Source organism: Oncorhynchus gorbuscha, linkage group LG10 (assembly GCF_021184085.1).
Source record: "Oncorhynchus gorbuscha isolate QuinsamMale2020 ecotype Even-year linkage group LG10, OgorEven_v1.0, whole genome shotgun sequence".
Classification (NCBI taxonomy): domain Eukaryota; kingdom Metazoa; phylum Chordata; class Actinopteri; order Salmoniformes; family Salmonidae; genus Oncorhynchus; species Oncorhynchus gorbuscha.
The window spans coordinates 8,685,013-8,707,018 of record NC_060182.1 but is presented as its reverse complement, the minus strand read 5'-3'; the positions used below and the strand labels follow the sequence as shown (position 1 = coordinate 8,707,018).

At 43.1% G+C, this 22,006-nt stretch overlaps 2 protein-coding genes across 3 annotated transcripts in view; both read left to right on the top strand.

Annotated features, from left to right (window-relative positions):
- Positions 1-532, top strand: part of LOC124045508 (tyrosine-protein kinase HCK-like) — an 18,319-nt gene extending 17,787 nt beyond the window's left edge. For both annotated transcript variants that reach the window (XM_046364843.1, XM_046364842.1), the window contains exon 13: positions 1-532. This exon is cut by the window's left edge and continues 494 nt beyond it. The gene's annotated coding sequence lies outside the window, so the exon portion shown is untranslated.
- A 3,484-nt stretch (positions 533-4,016) lies between these two features.
- On the top strand, positions 4,017-20,555 carry LOC124045504 (transmembrane 9 superfamily member 4). Its single transcript, XM_046364840.1, has 17 exons — positions 4,017-4,148; positions 6,317-6,430; positions 6,582-6,681; positions 6,882-7,038; positions 7,139-7,271; positions 9,134-9,257; positions 9,424-9,539; positions 9,976-10,158; positions 10,387-10,519; positions 10,705-10,786; positions 11,158-11,233; positions 11,348-11,431; positions 14,547-14,722; positions 14,892-14,955; positions 17,410-17,529; positions 17,737-17,826; positions 18,317-20,555. Exons 1-17 carry the CDS (start codon positions 4,077-4,079, stop codon positions 18,464-18,466), a joined length of 1,974 nt encoding a protein of 657 aa, XP_046220796.1. The 5' UTR covers positions 4,017-4,076; the 3' UTR covers positions 18,467-20,555.
- Positions 20,556-22,006: the final 1,451 nt, after the last annotated feature.

The window sequence follows — 22,006 nt, the reverse complement described above, 5'->3', positions numbered from 1 at the left end:
TGTCTATGCCCAGGTCATATATTGGAAAAGGCCATTTATATTCTGCCATAGACGATTGAAACTATACTTCACTGAAGAAGCACTGGAGTGCAACAGTATAATCTAGAATAATTCACTTATAAAACTATTTTTTGCCTATGTGGTAAGGGTCTTAATTTATTTTATCAGAGAGTAGCATACTTGTTTGTCAATCCTCTATATTATATCTATATGTAGGCAACACAAGGGAATAATGTGATGTGACGTTTTTACACAAGTAAATTTAGATGTCGCTTGCATGTTTTTTTTTGTTGTGGGGTTTTTTCTATGTAGGCCACTGTCATCATTTGTCTAACATGGCTGAATAATTTGTGCACTGAGGTAACAGTTGACTGCACAGACATTGAATGTTGAATACAGGATATGTGTTTTCATATGAATAATGCATTTCTTAACTAAATGCTTTTTTGATATTTTCTTATAGATGCTTGTAAGTGCAATGACTGAAAGGTTGTGTTGAATAAAATGAATGAATAAAATCATATTGTGCTTATCATGTTGTCATTCTAGCCTACATCAAATTTAACATGATGATCTGCAATTTCTTGTAAGAGTAAAGACAAAATTTGATCAGATTTTTCAATGTATGAATGACGATATGAAGGAGATTTGATCAGATTTTTCAATGTATGAATGGCGATATGAAGGAGATTTGATCAGATTTTTCAATGTATGAATGACGATATGAAGGAGATTTGATCAGATTTTTCAATGTATGAATGACGATATGAAGGAGATTTGATCAGATTTTTCAATGTATGAATGACGATATGAAGGAGATTTGATCAGATTTTTCAATGTATGAATGACGATATGAAGGAGATTTGATCAGATTTTTCAATGTATGAATGGCGATATGAAGGAGATTTGATCAGATTTTTCAATGTATGAATGACGATATGAAGGAGATTTGATCAGATTTTTCAATGTATGAGTGACGATATGAAGGAGATTTGATCAGATTTTTCAATGTATGAATGACGATATGAAGGAGATTTGATCAGATTTTTCAATGTATGAATGACGATATGAAGGAGATTTGATCAGATTTTTCAATGTATGAATGGCGATATGAAGGAGATTTGATCAGATTTTTCAATGTATGAATGGCGATATGAAGGAGATTTGATCAGATTTTTCAATGTATGAATGACGATATGAAGGAGATTTGATCAGATTTTTCAATGTATGAATGACGATATGAAGGAGATTTGATCAGATTTTTCAATGTATGATGAATGGCGATATGAAGGAGATTTGATCAGATTTTTCAATGTATGAATGGCGATATGAAGGAGATTTGATCAGATTTTTCAATGTATGAATGACGATATGAAGGAGATTTGATCAGATTTTTCAATGTATGAGTGACGATATGAAGGAGATTTGATCAGATTTTTCAATGTATGAATGACGATATGAAGGAGATTTGATCAGATTTTTCAATGTATGAATGACGATATGAAGGAGATTTGATCAGATTTTTCAATGTATGAATGGCGATATGAAGGAGATTTGATCAGATTTTTCAATGTATGAATGGCGATATGAAGGAGATTTGATCAGATTTTTCAATGTATGAATGGCGATATGAAGGAGATTTGATCAGATTTTTCAATGTATGAATGGCGATATGAAGGAGATTTGATCAGATTTTTCAATGTATGAATGGCGATATGAAGGAGATTTGATCAGATTTTTCAATGTATGAATGGCGATATGAAGGAGATTTGATCAGATTTTTCAATGTATGAATGACGATATGAAGGAGATTTGATCAGATTTTTCAATGTATGAATGACGATATGAAGGAGATTTGATCAGATTTTTCAATGTATGAGTGACGATATGAAGGAGATTTGATCAGATTTTTCAATGTATGAGTGGCGATATGAAGGAGATTTGATCAGATTTTTCAATGTATGAATGACGATATGAAGGAGATTTGATCAGATTTTTCAATGTATGAATGGCGATATGAAGGAGATTTGATCAGATTTTTCAATGTATGAATGGCGATATGAAGGAGATTTGATCAGATTTTTCAATGTATGAATGGCGATATGAAGGAGATTTGATCAGATTTTTCAATGTATGAATGACGATATGAAGGAGATTTGATCAGATTTTTCAATGTATGAGTGACGATATGAAGGAGATTTGATCAGATTTTTCAATGTATGAATGACGATATGAAGGAGATTTGATCAGATTTTTCAATGTATGAATGGCGATATGAAGGAGATTTGATCAGATTTTTCAATGTATGAATGACGATATGAAGGAGATTTGATCAGATTTTTCAATGTATGAATGGCGATATGAAGGAGATTTGATCAGATTTTTCAATGTATGAATGGCGATATGAAGGAGATTTGATCAGATTTTTCAATGTATGAATGACGATATGAAGGAGATTTGATCAGATTTTTCAATGTATGAGTGACGATATGAAGGAGATTTGATCAGATTTTTCAATGTATGAGTGACGATATGAAGGAGATTTGATCAGATTTTTCAATGTATGAATGATGATATGAAGGAGATTTGATCAGATTTTTCAATGTATGAATGACGATATGAAGGAGATTTGATCAGATTTTTCAATGTATGAATGACGATATGAAGGAGATTTGATCAGATTTTTCAATGTATGAATGATGATATGAAGGAGATTTGATCAGATTTTTCAATGTATGAATGACGATATGAAGGAGATTGTATCTGTTTTTTTTAACAACCTGCTTGAAGACAAACAAGCAATGACTGAAATTATTATTTATTTTTTTACAAAAAAAATCTACATACAAACTCATTTTCAACAGATGTACACTGAACATAAATATGAACACAACATGTAAAGTGTTGGTCCCATGTTTCATGAGCTGAAATAAAATATCCCAGAAATGTTCCATATGCACAAAAAGTTTACATCCCTGTTAGTGAGCATTTCTCCTTTAACAATATAATGGTATGGGCAGGCATACGCTACAGAAAGCGAACACAATTACATTTTAACAATGGCAATTTGAATGCACAGAGATACTGTGACAAGATCCTGAGGCCCATTGTAGCCGAGTGGTTAGAGGTGGCAGGTGGCCTAATGGTTAGATCATTTGGCCAGTAACCGAAAGGTTGCTAGATTGAATCCCTGAGCCGACAAGGCAAAAATCTGTCGTTCTGCCCCTGAACAAGGCAGTTAACCCACTGTTCCTAGGCCTTCATTGTAAATAAGAATTTTTTTCTTAACTGAATTTCCAAGTTAAATAAATAAAATAAAACTGTCATGCCATTCATCCGCCACCATAACCTCATGTTCCACCATGATAATGCAAGGATCTGTACACATCTCTTGGAAGCTAAAAATGTCCCAGTTCTTCCATGGCCTGCATACTCACCAGACATGTCACCCATTGAGCATGTTTGGAATGCTCTGGATTAACATGTACGACAGCGTGTTCCACTTCCAGCCAATATCCAGCAACTTTTCAGTCATTGAAAAGGAGTGGGACAACATTCCACAGTATGATCTACTCAATGCGAAGGAGATGTGTCGTGCTGCATGAGGCAAATGGTGTTCACAGCAGGTACTGACTGGTTTTCTGTTCCACTCCCCTACCTTTTTTTGAAATAAAGGTATCTGTGACCAACAGATGCATATCTGTATTCCCAGTCATATGTGAAACACATAGATTAGTGCCTAATGAATGTATTTCAATTGACTTATTTCCATATATGAACTGTAACTCAGTAAAATATTTGAAATTGTTGTATGATTTGTTTATATTTTGTTCAGTATAAATTGCTGTCACTAGATGAAACTACCTAACACTATCAACACATTTTGCCCCACCTCTTTAAGGAATACCTAGGATAGGATAAGTAACCCCTCTCACCCCCCCCCCCCCCCCTTTAAGATTTAGATGCACTATTGTAAAGTGCATCTACTGTTCCACTGGATGTCATAAGGTGAATGCACCAATTTGTAAGTCGCTCTGGATAAGAGCGTCTGCTAAATGACTTAAATGTAAATGTAAATGTTGCTGCTAATGGGGGATCACGTGACGTCACGAATGACACGTGTATTCAAGATGGCGGCCGCGGCGATGGTAAGTGACCAGGAAAAAAATATATATATATATTGTTCTTCCAACATCTGTTCCGCTGTCTACCGTCAAATCGAAGCATGTGGTTGTGTTAATATGCGACTGTACTTTTTACCACGTGAAATTTAGAGTCATGATTTAACGACATTTATATGAGCTGTCTGTCTACATTGATTTGTCAACGGTGCAGCAAGCAGGGGATGTTGACGACGCTAGCCAGCCAAGACAACTTGTCAGCTACTGCTAACTAGTTAATGTCAGCTCAGACCAAAAAAAAATACAATGTACCTAACTAGCTAGTTACCTAGTTCGTACTTTGTATATGGAACAAACATGACATGTATTTCAATTGCAGTTAGACACAGGTCGTTAATAATCTCGTTGTGACAGCGTTAGTAGCCCTTTGGCGTAGCTAGGCTAACGTTAGCTGGCTTTGCCAACAACACAACCATCGTTCTCTAACTTGCCCAGCTACGTACACGCTTGCTGGAAATGCGAAACATAAGTAGTTTGCTAGTTAGTTTTTATGTGGCAGCTAGTTAGTTCGAGGACCAGAGCCCAGACAAAAGGGGGCAGTTTAACTAGGTAGTGTTAGATGGTTAATGCTAACTAGTATGTGGCTGGCAACTCGTTAGCTATGCATTTCCGGGTTGATTTATGTATTCTATAAGCTTAACCAAAGAGTATGTCCTTTCTTAGAGTAACTATCTAGCTGCTGTTGCTTAGTCGACATGTCTCAACCATATATTTTATATAAATGCTAGCTATTATCAGTGTGGAGATGTTTTCATGCACCCATTCGTAAACAGAGGTATTTTACTCATTTATTCATTTGAGACGCGATTGATATGATGCATTGGGTTTTTAAGTTAGTTTTGTTATTGTTTTCATCATCAACGGAGTGGCGCAGCGGTCTAAGGCACTGCATATGTGTTAGGCGGCAGGGTAGCCTAGTGGTTAGAGAGTTGGACTAGTAACCAAAAGGTTGCCAGATCAAATCCCTGAGCTGACAAGGTAGAAATCTGTCATTCTGCCCCTGAACAAGGCAGTTAACCCACTGTTCCCCGGTAGGCCGTCATTATAAATAAGATGTTGTTCTTACCTGACTTGCCTAGTTAAACAAAAATTAAAAGAGGTGTCACTACAGACACCCTGGTTCGAATCCAGGCTGTATCACAATCGGCTGTGATTGGGAGTCCACAATTGGCCCAGCGTCGTCCCGGTTTGGCCGGTGTCGGCCGTCATTGTAAATAATAATTTGTTCTTAACTGCCTTGTCTAGTTAAATAAAAGTTACATTTAAAAAAAATCTACATTTAGCTTTTCACTGTGTTATTGTTTCCCTGTCTATCACATAAATGCTAATCCTCACCCCTCCCAGACCAGTCCATATGTATGGTTTTGGTCATACATTCATGGCTAGTGGTTGTGTAAACAAGCACTCCACACAGGAAAGGAAAATCAGGCTTGACTGGTGTGATATTGGTTAAGTGAAAGGGTGATATCCACCTCTCACTCTGTACTGATATTTGACATGCGGTTGTGTTACTGTAAGTAAAACCAGAAGATCCTGTTCAAACATTAGGAGTGTTCCTATACAATCATTGGGATGTGTAGACATAGTCTTATATTTGTGACTGGTTAGATGTAGTCCTATGTAAAGTATAATCTCAAAGTTGTGTCTAAGTCATCAAGCCACCTTGGTGTGTGTGTGTGTGTGTGTGTGTGTGTGTGTGTGTGTGTGTGTGTGTGTGTGTGTGTGTGTGTGTGTGTGTGTGTGTGTGTGTGTGTGTGTGTGTGTGTGTGTGTGTGTGTGTGTGTGTGTGTGTGTGTGTGTCCAGAAGGCTAGTCAATTTGGATTTGATTAAGATCACAGCCTCTGTCTCTGTGTGTGTGTGAATATTAGTCCCACCTTTACATATCCCAAAGGCATCTCCTGTCCATTGATTTCTTAATGTCTAAAGCAGCTATGTGGCAACAAGATTGTTCAATATCAATTCAAATGCGTCAACTCTGAGCAACTCTTTATCTACTGAGTGTTTTGGTATTCAGTTCCAAAAAAAGTCACCTTCTGACCTCCTTCTTCTGCCAGGGGCAAACATTTTAGTTCTAATCAAAAGCTTCTTCGTATAGATTGACCAACTAATCCATTGACTGTTTGTTGTGTTGAAGGAGACGTGGTTGGCCCTGCTGCTGTTGTCCATGTTGCCTGGAGGGGTCCAGCCCTTTTACGTGCCTGGAGTTGCTCCTATGAACTTCCACCAGAACAGTGCTGTAGAGATTAAGGTAAGTTAAACAACCAAACCTTCTTAGCCTAGTTCTAGCCCTCTTATGCTTCATCAGGTATATAGTACTCTATTCTGCCTTGGCTTGTTGTGGCAGGTCAAGCAGTCACTCAATTGAATGTGGCCCACTGACCCCCCCCCCCCCCCCCCAGGCCGTGAAGCTGACCAGCTCCCGGACTCAGCTTCCATATGAATACTACTCCCTGCCCTTCTGTCAGCCTGATAAAGTGGTCTACAAAGCAGAGAACCTGGGTAAGTAAGCAGCTCTCTCTGTTCTCCTCACATGTAGAAGTGGTGTTCTATGCATCGTGTCATCGTTTGGAATGTTTACTGTGTTGTGTACAGTGTTCTAAAGCATTGATTTATGTTGTCTTTGTATGGGATTCTGTTACGCATAAATACCCACACCACGAGCTCCTGCTAACTGTGTGTTTGTTTGTGTGCGTGCACAGGAGAGGTGTTACGCGGGGATCGTATTGTGAACACCCCCTACTCGGTACTCATGACCCAGGACAAGAAGTGTAAGGTGGTTTGTGCCATGCTGAAACTCAACGTGCAGCAGAGCAAGCTGGTGGCTGAGCGCATCCAGGAAGAGTACTATGTTCACCTGTGAGTACCCTTCCTTCCTCATTACTCTGTCCAGTAGTCAGGTGACTGTGTAAGTACGATGCTGCTGTAGGCTCCATGTTAATCCTGTCTATAAACTCAGCATCGCAGACAACCTCCCAGTGGCCACTCGACTGGAGTTCTACCCCAACAAAGAGGCAGAGGAGGAGAAGGACGTGGTGAAGGATGTTCAGTTTGAACACGGCTACAGACTGGGCTTCACTGAGAGCAGCAAGGTACAGAACCTCCTTGCTAGTTAAAGCATGGAGAGAGAGTATGGACACATCCGTATGAGATTAGGGGAGTGGGAACTCTGAATTTTGCTTGTCTACTACAGAACAGCTCTTGTTGTCCAGTAGTTATCTTTAGTGTATAAACCTTTGCGTTCTGTAGTCTCTCTACTATAGTTCTCCCTACATACAGTTGAAGTCGGAAGATTACATACACTTAGGTCAGAGTCAGTAACTTGTTTTTCAACCACTCCACGTATTTCTTGTTAACAAACTATAGTTTTGGCAAGTCGGTTAGGACATCTACTTTGTGCATGACACAAGTTATTTTTCCAACAATTGTTTACAGACAGATTATTTCACTTATCATTCACTGTATCACAATTCTAGTGGATCAGAAGTTTACATACACTAAGTTGACTGTACCTTTTAAACAGCATGGAAAATTCCAGAAAATGATGTCATGGCTTTAGAAGCTTCTGATAGGCTAATTGACATCATTTGAGTCAATTGGAGGTGTACCTGTGGATGTATTTCAGGGCCTACCTTCAAACTCAGTGCCTCATTGCTTCACCTCATGGGAAAATCAAAATAAATCAGCCAAGACCTCCACAAAAATTGTAGACCTCCACAAGTCTGGTTCATCCTTGGGAGCAATTTCCAAACGCCTGAAGGTACCACGTTCATCTGTACAAACAATAGTACGCAAGTATAAACATCATGGGATCACAGAGCCGTCATACCGCTCAGGAAGGAGATGCCTTCTGTCTCCTAGAGATGAACGTATTGTGGTGTGAAAAGTGTAAATCAATCCCAGAACAACAGCAAAGGACCTTGTGAAGATGGTGGCGAAAAAAGGTACAAAAGTATCTATATCCACAGTAAAACTAGTCCTATATCGACATAAACTGAAAGGCTCAGCAAGGAAGAAGCCACTGCTCCAAAACCGCCATTAAAAAAAGCCAGATTACGGTTTGCAACTGCACTTGGGGACAAAGATCATACTTTTTGGAGAAATGTCCTCTGGTCTGATGAAACAAAAATGGAACTGTTTGGCCATAATGACCATCATTATGTTTGTAGGAAAAAGGGGGAGGCTTGCAAGCTGAAGAAAACCATCCCAACCGTGAAGCACGGGGGTGGCAGCATCATGTTGTGGGGGTGCTTTGCTGCAGGAGGGACTGGTGCACTTCACAAAATAGATGGCATCATGAGGGAGGAAAAGTATGTGGATATATTGAAGCAACATCTATCATATATCAGTCAGGAAGTTAAAGCTTGGTCACAAATGGGTCTTTCAAATGGACAATGACCCCAAGCATACTTCCAAAGTTGTGGCAAAATTGCTTAAGGACAACAAAGTCAAGGTATTGGAGTGGCCATCACAAAGCCCTGACCTCACCCCTATAGTAAAGTTGTGGGCAGAACTGAAAAAGCGTGTTTGAGCAAGGAAGCCTACACACCTGACTCAGTTAGACCAGCTCTGTCAGGAGGAATGGGCCAAGATTCACCCGACTTATTGTGGGAAGCTTGTGGAAGGCTACCCAAAGCGTTTGACCCAAATTAAACAATTTTAAAGGCAATGCTACCAAACACTAATTACATACAATTAGTATATGTAAACTTCTGACCCACTGGGAATGTGATGAAAGAAATAAAAGCTGAAATCATTTTCTCTACTATTATTCTGACATTTCACATTCTTAAAATAAAGTGGTGATCCTAACTGACCTAAAACAATGAATTTTTATTAGGATTAAATGTCAGGAATTGTGAAACTGAGTTGAAATGTATTTGGCTAAGGTGTATGTAAACTTCCCGACTTCAACTGTAACCACTTGTCCTTCATTCTGTTCTCTCTACTATAGTTCTACCTTCACAACCACCTGTCTTTCATCATCTACTACCACAAGGAGAAGCTGGAGGAGGAGGAAGAGCACAACTACAGAGTTGTACGTTTTGAGGTGGTTCCCCAGAGTGTCAAGGTGGAGGGTAAGTTGAGCTGGTGTAAAGGTGAAGTTACACAGCAACCCTGTCCTGTCTGAGGTACGAACGGTTTATTCCAGCCCATTAAACACAGAGACAAGCTTTTAGATAATAGAGCCTGTGTTTCTACCCTTCCTATGTGTTAATTGTCTCTGTCTGGATCCTTCTGCAGACCTGAAGGCTGATAAGGGGTTGTGTACCCTGCCTGAGGCCACTAACTCAGCTCCTCAGGAGATTGACCCCTCCAAGGAGAATGAGGTTCTCTTCACCTACTCTGTCCGCTGGGAGGTAAGTGGCACGGCCCTTCTCTGTGTGGCCCTTCTCTGTGTGGCCCTTCTCTGTGTGGCCCTTCTCTGTGTGGCCCTTCTCTGTGTGGCCCTTCTCTGTGTGGCCCTTCTCTGTGTGGCCCTTCTTTAGGTCCCAGAGTCTGAGCAACAGTAAAGATTTAGAATTGTTATCTGTAAAGTATTGAGATGTTGAGATACACTTGAAATAAAATGGGACTTGACTTGGCTAGCTACATTTGGGTCCTCTTCACTGAGGAATGTGCTTATTTATGATGGTTCTTTTGTGTTTTCTAGGTTCCTGCCTTGATTATGTAATTGCTTGTCTTCTAATGGAAGGTTCTCTAGACAAAGATCCCTTGGTCTCGTTGGGACTCTGCCTAAAGAATTATCAATGGCCTGACCTGACCCCCTGTTTGTCTCTCCCTCCTCCCCTGTAGGAGAGCCAGGTGAAGTGGGCATCTCGCTGGGACACCTACCTGACCATGAGCGACGTGCAGATCCACTGGTTCTCCATCGTCAACTCAGTGGTGGTCGTCTTCTTCCTCTCTGGGATCCTCAGTATGATCATCATCAGGACCCTGAGGAAGGACATCGCCAACTACAACAGAGAGGATGACATAGTAAGAGACCCCACTCACTCTGCTAAATATGACATGGCTTTTGGCATGTGACAGCACTTTGTGCGTGTGTGGTTGCAGCTGCAGGGAGAGTCTCAGTTAAATAATTGTGAGACTGAAGAGATTAGGATTTAATATGTGCCATATGTCCACCCTCTCGAGATGAGTATTTACTTCCTGTTGTGGGTAGTGTGTCTCTAAGATATCTTGACCAATGCCTATCTTCGATAGGAGGACACCATGGAGGAGTCGGGCTGGAAGAATGTCCATGGTGACGTGTTCAGACCTCCACAGTATCCCATGATCCTCAGCTCTCTGCTGGGCTCAGGCATACAGCTCTTCTGCATGATTCTCATCGTCATCTGTGAGTGTGATCTGTAAACAGACTTCTAGAACCTCGTTTCAAAAGCACTCTTATCTACCAACAGCTGTTTTCACCAAGGAATTGTAATCTCTGGATTTGGTCCAGCCACTACGGCTGGAGATGAAAGCCTGGTTGCCTGTGTGTCTCTGTGACGTGGGGCTGTTGTGTTTTTATCTGTCCTGTAGTCGTGGCCATGTTGGGGATGCTGTCTCCTTCCAGTAGAGGGGCCCTGATGACCACTTCCTGCTTTCTGTTCATGTTCATGGGGTAAGACGAGAGAGAGTCGCCCTCCTTATGTCTCAGGCCCAATCCCAAAATGGACCCCTATGCCCTTGTGGAGATCTGAGAGGATGTGTTGGGTGTAAGCGATACGGTAAATCGCTCAACAATGCCGCATCTCTGATAGGCTAGTTCGAAGTTTCACCATATTACTTATACCAATCAAATCTTCACAAGTGAATAGGGGTCCATTTTGGGATTGGGCCTGAGACGTAAGGAGGGTGACTCTCTCTGTTTGGGATTGGGCCTGAGACTTAAGGAGGGTGACTCTCTCTGTTTGGGATTAGGCCTCTGGCTGTGCTCTGTCTGCTGTCTATACACTGGGAGAGGCATCAATATGACTGTTTTTTTTCTTCCAGAGTGTTCGGTGGGTACTTCGCTGGCAGACTCTACCGCACGCTGAAAGGTCATCGGTGGAAGAAGGGTGCTTTCTGTGTGAGTATTTCAAATGAACACTATCAATGACTAATGGCATATTATTTCAAATCAAACTTCGTGTCCGGTTGCCTACTATTCATGTTTAACTGCGTGTTTCTGCTCTGCCTGCAGACGGCCACTCTGTACCCGGCTGTGGTCTTCTCCATCTGCTTCGTCCTCAACTGTTTCATCTGGGGAGAGCACTCGTCTGGAGCTGTGAGCTAGCTAGTCTCCTACATACAGGCCTACTGTCTATCAACACATTCACTGTCTATAGGACCACTGTCTATAGGACCACTGTCTATAGGACCACTGTCTATAGGACCACTGTCTATAAACACATTCACTGTCTATAGGACCACTGTCTATAGGACCACTGTCTATAGGACCACTGTCTATAGGACCACTGTCTATCAACACATTCACTGTCTATAGGACCACTGTCTATAGGACCACTGTCTATAGGACCACTGTCTATCAACACATTCACTGTCTATAGGACCACTGTCTATAGGACCACTGTCTATCAACACATTCACTGTCTATAGGACCACTGTCTATAGGACCACTGTCTATAGGACCACTGTCTATCAACACATTCACTGTCTATAGGACCACTGTCTATAGGACCACTGTCTATCAACACATTCACTGTCTATAGGACCGCTGTCTATCAACACATTCACTGTCTATAGGACCACTGTCTATCAACACATTCACTGTCTATAGGACCACTGTCTATAGGACCACTGTCTATAGGACCACTGTCTATAGGACCACTGTCTATAGGACCACTGTCTATCAACACATTCACTGTCTATAGGACCGCAGTCTATCAACACATTCACTGTCTATAGGACCACTGTCTATAGGACCACTGTCTATCAACACATTCACTGTCTATAGGACCACTGTCTATAGGACCACTGTCTATAGGACCACTGTCTATCAACACATTCACTGTCTATCAACACATTCACTGTCTATAGGACCACTGTCTATCAACACATTCACTGTCTATAGGACCACTGTCTATCAACACATTCACTGTCTATAGGACCACTGTCTATAGGACCACTGTCTATAGGACCACTGTCTATAGGACCACTGTCTATAGGACCACTGTCTATCAACACATTCACTGTCTATAGGACCACTGTCTATAGGACCACTGTCTATAGGACCACTGTCTATAGGACCACTGTCTATCAACACATTCACTGTCTATAGGACCACTGTCTATCAACACATTCACTGTCTATAGGACCACTGTCTATCAACACATTCACTGTCTATAGGACCACTGTCTATAGGACCACTGTCTATCAACACATTCACTGTCTATAGGACCACCGTCTATAGGACCACCGTCTATAGGACCGCTGTCTATAGGACCACTGTCTATAGGACCACTGTCTATAGGACCACTGTCTATCAACACATTCACTGTCTATAGGACCACTGTCTATAGGACCACTGTCTATAGGACCGCTGTCTATAGGACCGCTGTCTATAGGACCACTGTCTATAGGACCACTGTCTATAGGACCACTGTCTATAGGACCACTGTCTATCAACACATTCACTGTCTATAGGACCACTGTCTATAGGACCACTGTCTATCAACACATTCACTGTCTATAGGACCACTGTCTATCAACACATTCACTGTCTATAGGACCACTGTCTATAGGACCACTGTCTATAGGACCACTGTCTATAGGACCACTGTCTATCAACACATTCACTGTCTATAGGACCACTGTCTATAGGACCACTCTATCAACACACTCACTGTCTATAGGACCACTGTCTATAGGACCACTGTCTATAGGACCACTGTCTATCAACACATTCACTGTCTATAGGACCACTGTCTATCAACACATTCACTGTCTATAGGACCGCTGTCTATAGGACCACTGTCTATAGGACCACTGTCTATAGGACCGCTGTCTATAGGACCACATTCCACTGTCTATAGGACCACTGTCTATCAACACATTCACTGTCTATAGGACCACTGTCTATAGGACCACTGTCTATAGGACCACTGTCTATAGGACCACTGTCTATAGGACCGCTGTCTATAGGACCACTGTCTATAGGACCGCTGTCTATAGGACCACTGTCTATCAACACATTCACTGTCTATAGGACTGTCTATCAACACATTCACTGTCTATAGGACCGCTGTCTATAGGACCGCTGTCTATAGGACCACTGTCTATCAACACATTCACTGTCTATAGGACCACTGTCTATAGGACCACTATCTATAGGACTACTGTCTATCAACACATTCACTGTCTATTAGGACCACTGTCTATAGGACCACTGTCTATAGGACCACTGTCTATAGGACCACTGTCTATAGGACCACTGTCTATAGGACCACTGTCTATAGGACCACTGTCTATAGGACCACTGTCTATAGGACTACTGTCTATCAACACATTCACTGTCTATAGGACCACTGTCTATAGGACCACTGTCTATCAACACATTCACTGTCTATTAGGACCACTGTCTATCAACACATTCACTGTCTATAGGACCACTGTCTATCAACACATTCACTGTCTATTAGGACCACTGTCTATCAACACATTCACTGTCTATAGGACCACTGTCTATAGGACCACTGTCTATAGGACCACTGTCTATAGGACCACTGTCTATAGGACCACTGTCTATCAACACATTCACTGTCTATAGGACCACTGTCTATAGGACCACTGTCTATCAACACATTCACTGTCTATAGGACCACTGTCTATCAACACATTCACTGTCTATAGGACCACTGTCTATAGGACCACTGTCTATAGGACCACTGTCTATCAACACATTCACTGTCTATAGGACCACTGTCTATAGGACCACTGTCTATAGGACCACTGTCTATAGGACCACTGTCTATCAACACATTCACTGTCTATAGGACCACTGTCTATAGGACCACTGTCTATCAACACATTCACTGTCTATAGGACCACTGTCTATAGGACCACTGTCTATAGGACCACTGTCTATAGGACCACTGTCTATAGGACCACTGTCTATAGGACCACTGTCTATAGGACCACTGTCTATAGGACCACTGTCTATAGGACCACGGTCTATAGGACCACTGTATTTGACCCAGAGAGGGCCATTGTTTTTTCACACGAGACATAGATAATATGTCACATCCACATGCTTTACAATTCTCCACAATGAGCCGGAATACACGTGTTCCCTGAATATCATCAACACATTCAGTCTACCGCCCTCAGAGCAAGGACAGGTGTTGTGGACCATATCAACCTGTGTCGTCTTCCCTCCTCAGGTCCCCTTCACCACCATGCTGGCTCTACTCTGCATGTGGTTCGGTATCTCCATGCCGCTGGTCTACTTGGGCTACTACTTTGGTTTCCGCAAGCAGCCGTACGATAACCCCGTCCGCACCAATCAGATCCCTCGCCAGGTGCCTGAGCAGCGCTGGTACATGAACAAGTTTGTGGGGTGAGTGTCCTTGTCAAGCCTGCCTACTGCTCTGCAGCAATCCATGTATACACGTCTTTTCGTGTAGAACGTCCTCTTATATTCAGTCGTGGAAGTTCATTAAACACAGTCGTTTGGATGAATGGTGGGTTAAAAAATTTAACACATTTTCTCTTTTCCCTTCCCGAAGAATTCTGATGGCCGGGATTCTACCGTTTGGTGCCATGTTCATTGAACTCTTCTTCATTTTCAGTGTGAGTAGAAGTCCTCTCCTATTAGCTTGTTGGAATAGGAATTTCCAGGTGAACAAACAAGAGAGTCGATCAGAAATCATTGCAGTTTATTATATAAAGGCGTCATGGTGAATGGTGAATGGCTCCGAGCCGTTTTAGCTGTAGAAGATGCATTTTGTTTCTATCGTTTCTTAAGGCCGACAATATCTTTTGAACATCACGTCAGCAATTACTAACCTCAATTCCGGCTTCGACTTTGACTCATCTGCCCAGGGTTCTTTGTGTACCGCTGGCCCAAGAGCCACCCAAGAGGAGAAATGGGTGGGGGAAAAGGCAGGAGAGGGGTGTGCTGTTGAGACTTAAGGAGAACGAAAACAGGCCACCGCTGTGATCAGTCACTTGATAAATAAAACGGATGACCTCCGATCGCGGATTTGCTAAAAGGACTCTCACAACAGCAATATGTTTTTCTGAAGATGGCCCTGGAGGGGTATCCAAGTCGATGGGTTCTCCATTCACCGAGCAGACAGGCGATTGGATTCCCGAGAACAGGCGATTGGATTCCCGAGAACAGGCGATTGGATTCCCGAGAACAGGCGATTGGATTCCCGAGAACAGGCGATTGGATTCCCGAGAACAGGCGATTGGATTCCCGAGAACAGGCGATTGGATTCAGAGGAATCCAGAGGGGAAGTCTCTTCAACAACAGATGGTGTGTTCTACAGCTGCACCATCGAGAGCATCTTGACTGGCCGCATCACCGCTTGGTACGGCAACTGCTTGGCGTCAGTCTGCAAGGCGCTACAGAGGGTAGTGCGTACGGCGCAGTCCATCACTGGGGCTTAGCTCCCTGCCATCCAGGAGCTCTGTACCAGGCGGGTGTAAGAGGAAGGCCCTAAAAAATGTCAAAGGCTCCAGCCATCCCAAGTTCCAATGGCACGTTGTGTTAGCTAATCCAAGTTTATCATTTCAAAAGGCTAACTGATCATTAGAAAACCCTTTTGCAAGTATGTTAGCAAAGCTGAAAACTGTTGTTCTGATTGAAGAAGCAATAAAACTGGCATTCTTTGGACTAGTATCTGGAGCATCAGATGCCCTTGAGCAAGGCACTTAACCCTAATTGCTCCTGTAAATCCCTCTGGGTGACATTGTCTGCTAAATTATATATATATATTTTAAATGTATCTGGTCAACACTCAAGACTACGGGACCGGATAGTATTCCAGGGTGCGTTCTCAGAGCATGCTCAGGCCAGCTGGCAGGCATCTCTAGTCATTTTCAACCTCTCCTTGTTCCAGTCTGTGATTTCTCCACAAGTGGACCACCATCATTCCTGTCCCCAAGAACTCTTAAGGCTACCTGCCACAATGACTAGCACCCTGTAGCACTCCTCTGTAATCATGAAGTGCTTTAAGAGGTGGGTTATGGCACATCAACTCCAGCCACCCTAGCTAGACCCAACCAATGATGCCATCTCAATTGCCATCCACTGCGCTCTACTACCTGGGCAAAAGGAACACCTATGTGAGAATGCTGTTCATCGACTACAGCTCAGCGTTTAATTAACACCATAATGCCTTCTCAAGTTCATCACTAAGCTCAAGACCCAGGGACTGAGCACCTCCCTCTACAACTGGATCCTGGACTTCGTCACGGGCCATGTGGTGAAAGTAGGCAACGACACTTCTGCCACACTGACCCTCAACACGTGGGCCCTTCGCGGGGTTTGTGCTTAGCCCCCTCCTCCCTTGGTGGCCAAGCATCACTCCAACTCCCAACTAAGCTGACGACACTGCAGTGGTAGGCCTGATCACCAACGGCGATGAGACAGCCTATAGGGAAGAGGTTGGAGACTTGGCAGTGTAGTGCCAGGACAACAACCTCTCCCTTTACCAAGAAAGACCAAGGAGTTGATCATCGTGGACCACAGGAAACGCCTCCATCCACATTGATGGGCCGCAGCAGAAGAGTAACCAATCAGATCTGCACGTGGCCCTGGTCTAACCCATGTCGTCTCTGCTGTACGTGGCCCTGGTCTAACCCATGTTGTCTCTGCTGTACGTGGCCCTGGTCTAACCCATGTTGTCTCTGCTGTACGTGGCCCTGGTCTAACCCATGTCGTCTCTGCTGTACGTGGCCCTGGTCTAACCCATGTTGTCTCTGCTGTACGTGGCCCTGGTCTAACCCATGTTGTCTCTGCTGCACGTGGCCCTGGTCTAACCCATGTCGTCCCTGCTGTACGTGGCCCTGGTCTAACCCATGTTGTCCCTGCTGCACGTGGCCCTGGTCTAACCCATGTTGTCCCTGCTGTACGTGGCCCTGGTCTAACCCATGTTGTCTCTGCTGTACGTGGCCCTGGTCTAACCCATGTTGTCTCTGCTGTACGTGGCCCTGGTCTAACCCATGTTGTCTCTGCTGCACGTGGCCCTGGTCTACGAGGTGTTTGTCTGACTGTAATCTGTTCTCCCTCTGCAGGCCATCTGGGAGAACCAGTTCTACTACCTGTTTGGTTTCCTCTTCCTGGTGTTCATCATCCTGGTGGTGTCCTGCTCCCAGATTAGTATCGTCATGGTCTACTTCCAGCTCTGTGCGGAGGTGAGACTGGGCCCTGCTGTGTGGGTGTATAGATGGGGCTTTTGCATAGTAAAAACATTGTGTGTGTGTGTGTGTGTGTGTGTGAAGAGAAGTTCAGAGACAGTGGAACTGGATAGAGAAGACTGGTGGTATAGTAGTATGATGAGTGGGTCGCTCCACTAGTTGTGACGTCACAGAGTTGCCAACTGCCTTGTCTGTCTCCTGCAGGACTACCGGTGGTGGTGGCGGACCTTCCTGGTATCAGGGGGCTCGGCCTTCTACGTTCTTGTTTACGCCATTTTCTACTTTGTCAACAAGGTAAACGTCAAAGACCTATTGAGATGAGGTTTGAAAGCGATTTTTTTTTTTTTTTTTTATGTATTATATATATATATATATATATTATATATATATATATATATATATATATAATTATATATATATATATATATATAATTATTTTAAGCATGTTTAGAATGGCTGGTGGCTGTTTACGTTTACATTTAAGTCATTTAGCAGACGCTCTTATCCAGAGCGACTTACAAATTGGTGCATTCACCTTATGGCTGGTAGCGGTTTAGAATGGCTGGTAGCGGTTTAGAATGGCTGGTAGCGGTTTAGAATGGCTGGTAGCGGTTTAGAATGGCTGGTAGCGGTTTAGAATGGCTGGTAGCGGTTTAGAATGGCTGGTAGCGGTTTAGAATGGCTGGTAGCGGTTTAGAATGGCTGGTAGCTGTTTAGAATGGCTGGTAGCTGTTTAGAATGGCTGGTAGCTGTCTAACACGTTGCCGTTGTGTTTCTCTTCCAGCTGGACATCGTGGAGTTCATTCCTTCCCTGTTGTACTTTGGCTACACGGCTCTCATGGTCCTGTCCTTCTGGCTCCTTACAGGGACAATCGGCTTTTACGCAGCGTACATGTTCATACGGAAGATCTACGCTGCCGTCAAAATCGACTGAGTTTGTGTTTCTGCTGCTTTTTTTTTTTTTTGCCACATTTTCTTGTTCGGTTTGAATTTTTTGTCTTCTTCGTGTCCAGCAAACACTGACTTCTGTGTATGGAAGGAAGGAAGCATGAGGTGGGTTTTGTGGAACAGTGCCACCCACAGGCATAGGGAGAGAACAGCAAGAGGATGCGCCTGCTAGCTCGACGCTCCCCCCCCTCCGTTATTGGTGTCCACAGAGACCGAGTTCCTCTGGGACAGTCCATGTTTTTCCTGTGGTTCACCTTGGACACAACATGGGCCAAAGCATGTCAATTGAATTGAGTCTCTGTGTGTTTTAGTGTCTGCTTTTTTTGGAAGTTGGACAATCAATGAAGTGCATTGGTTCAGAACTTCACTTTGTTTTAAAATCAGTTCTCTGTAAAGATGTTTTAGTCTGACCTTTGTCTCGGTTTCTTTCTCGCTCTCTGTCTTTCGGTCTCTGTCTGTCGGTCTCTTTGTGTGTCTCTCTCTGTCTGTGTTAGTTAGTAAGGTTAGTTTATTTGAGTTTATAATCTTTATTCCAGATGGTTGGGAGGTCACATGGTGGTAATGGTACTAAAAATGATTTTGTTTAGCTTGGAAATGGAAATCTAACATTGGAACAAGAATATTACAATATTCTGTTTTTATTGCGGTTTCCATGTCCTGATGTGACCATTTCAACCACAACTAAAAATCAGAATCTTAAATGTTTTTCCTGGAGAGACAAAAAAAATCTCTCACATTGAGGTAACCGATTGTGTAAAATGAAATTCTCCTCCCTGATCAATTAATCTGATGCTGCTAGGGAAGTCGAGGCTTAAGGTGTTATGGAACAAAAAAAAGTAAGTGTTGATGGAAAAGTAGCATTTCTCATCTTCAAATCACCTTTTCTAGTTTATGAGCTTTAGCCTAGCGGAAAAACAACTTGTTTTAAAACGGTTGGACACCATTACATTACGAGTCAATGTAAACAGCTCCATGGCCTCACTGAACTATGCATTGTGGGGGGGGTTGTGTGAGATTGATATTTTGTTTTGAACACCTAGTTCAGTGAGAGACACCTGCTATTCTAACTGAAGTTATCTGTGTCTGTTATCCCTGAGCATCAATGTCTCTACTAGGATCGCCTTAGCAACATTCGTTCTGTCAATGAGCCTCTAAATGGAGCACAGTTTTTTTGCCATAAACAACCTCTAAATTAAGGACTGTTGTGTTTCCCGTAAACAACAGGCCCAATCAGTGCTGTACAAGGTTGACAATGTGTTTTAGATTCAGTGGATAGGAATTGAGCTGGTCCTTCACTGGGTTTACTCCATCTGCCTGTCTTTACACAAGTAGCCCACTTCTGATCTTTTCCCCAATTATTGTCAAAAGAGCTGATCTGATTGGTCAAAATACCAATTATTGGCAAAAGAGCTGATCTGATTGGTCAAAATACCAATTATTGGCAGAAGAGCTGATCTGATTGGTCAAAATACCAATTATTGGCAAAAGAGCTGATCTGATTGGTCAAATTGCCATTTATTGGCAAAAGAGCTGAATTGGCCTGCCTGTGTAAAACTGGCTCTGTTACCCAGAGTTAGAGCTTCCCAATGGGGCTTCGCACTGTTTTGTAGCTGGAGTTCCTCTGAAGGTTGAGACCGAAATGCGGAACATTCTGCATGTTGAAACACTGGCCCGACGCAACAGATAGAATGTTCCTTTTGGGGTGTTGGGGACTAAAAACATTAAAGACCTATCTTGGGTATATTTTACTCTGTCTCTGATTACACCGGCAGCACAATTCTTTTTTTTTTATCTGAGATGATCTGATTGGTCAAAAGAGAAGAAAAATATATCAGAATTGAGCTGCCTGTGTAAACCAAGGCTATAAAACATTATTCTCAGTGCCAGTTTCCCAGGCCCAGATTAAGCCAAGTCCTGCACCAAAAATGATGATCCATGGACCTTTTTAAGTCCAGGAAAAGGTTTCAATAAAATTGAGAGCTGAGCTTTCAGGAACATAACCTTCAGGTCAACATTACTACCCCACTAGATTCTTCACCTGTTTTTTTGTTGTTGATTAAAGAGCATAGAAACAGTCTGGTAGAGGTGTGATTTTCGCACAGCAGAGGGTGTTGGGATAGAACTCCACTGGAAGAGAAGGGGAGGGAACCGGTGCTGAGCGAGAAAGGGGGGAACCGGGGCTGAGAGAAAGGGAAACGGGGGAAAGGGGGGCTGAGAGGGAAAGGGAGGGAACCGGGGCTGAGAGGGAAAGGGAGGGAACCGGGGCTGAGAGGGAAAGGGGGGGCACCGGGGCTGAGAGGGAAAGGGAGGGAACCGGGGCTAAGAGAGAAAGGGAGGGAACCGGGGCTGAGAGGGAAAGGGAGGGAACCGGGGCTGAGAGAAAGGGAGGGAACCGGGGCTGAGCGAGGAAAGGGAGGGAACCGGGGCTAAGAGAGAAAGGGAGGGAACCTCTACATTTCTCCTCTGAGAGGGAATCAGGGAGGGAACTCGGGGCTGATCCCAGGGAAACCTCTACATTATCCCATCAGCTCTCTCTCACAGAGGGAAAGGGAGGGAACCGGGGCTGATTATCCCAAGGGATCTCTCTCAATTCACCTCAACATTATCTGAGAGGGATCTCTCTCACATTTACTCCATTCTGGCTGAATGATAATACAGTGAACCACTAAATGAATCATACCTCTCTGCCTCCACTCTCCCTTAACAGCTTATCTCTGCATCTCTCTCACATTCACCTCTACATTATCCCATCAGCCATCTCTCTCACATTCACCACTACATTATCCCATCAGCCATCTCTCTCACATTCACCACTACATTATCCCATCGGCCATCTCTCTCTCTCACATTCACCTCTACATTATCCCATCGGCCATCTCTCTCTCACATTCACCTCTACATTATCCCATCGGCCATCTCTCTCTCTCATTCACCTCTACATTATCCCATCAGCCATCTCTCTCACATTCACCTCTACATTGTCCCATCGGCCATCTCTCTCACATTCACCTCTACATTGTCCCATCGGCCATCTCTCTCTCACATTCACCTCTACATTATCCCATCAGCCATCTCTCTCACATTCACCTCTACATTATCCCATCAGCCTTTTCCTCCCCTCTGCCAGTGTCCGAAAGTGTTCCTGATCCACAGACGGACTTCCTCACCTGGGCCCAACAAACAAAATTTCAGGAGAGAATTTCTACAGATGTTCTTTTGATTGACATGAGCTGTGTAAGTGTGTGAATGACAGTCTACTATGTATGTAAATGCAAAGCGTTGTATTGTTGTTTTTTCTCCTGTTGTGGGGCTCTTGACTGTATGTATAAAGATCATGTCATTGTTTTAGCCAAAAGCATGGTTTTTAAGAAACTTTTTTCTTTTTTCCCCACGTTTTCTTTACAGAATGTCCAGTTATATAATGTATGAAACAATTAAAGTGCTGATTCGTTGGAATTTGAATAAGTCTCCTTTTATCTATTCATTTATGCCATAAATGGTTGTCTGCTGGGATTTTGTGCGTGTT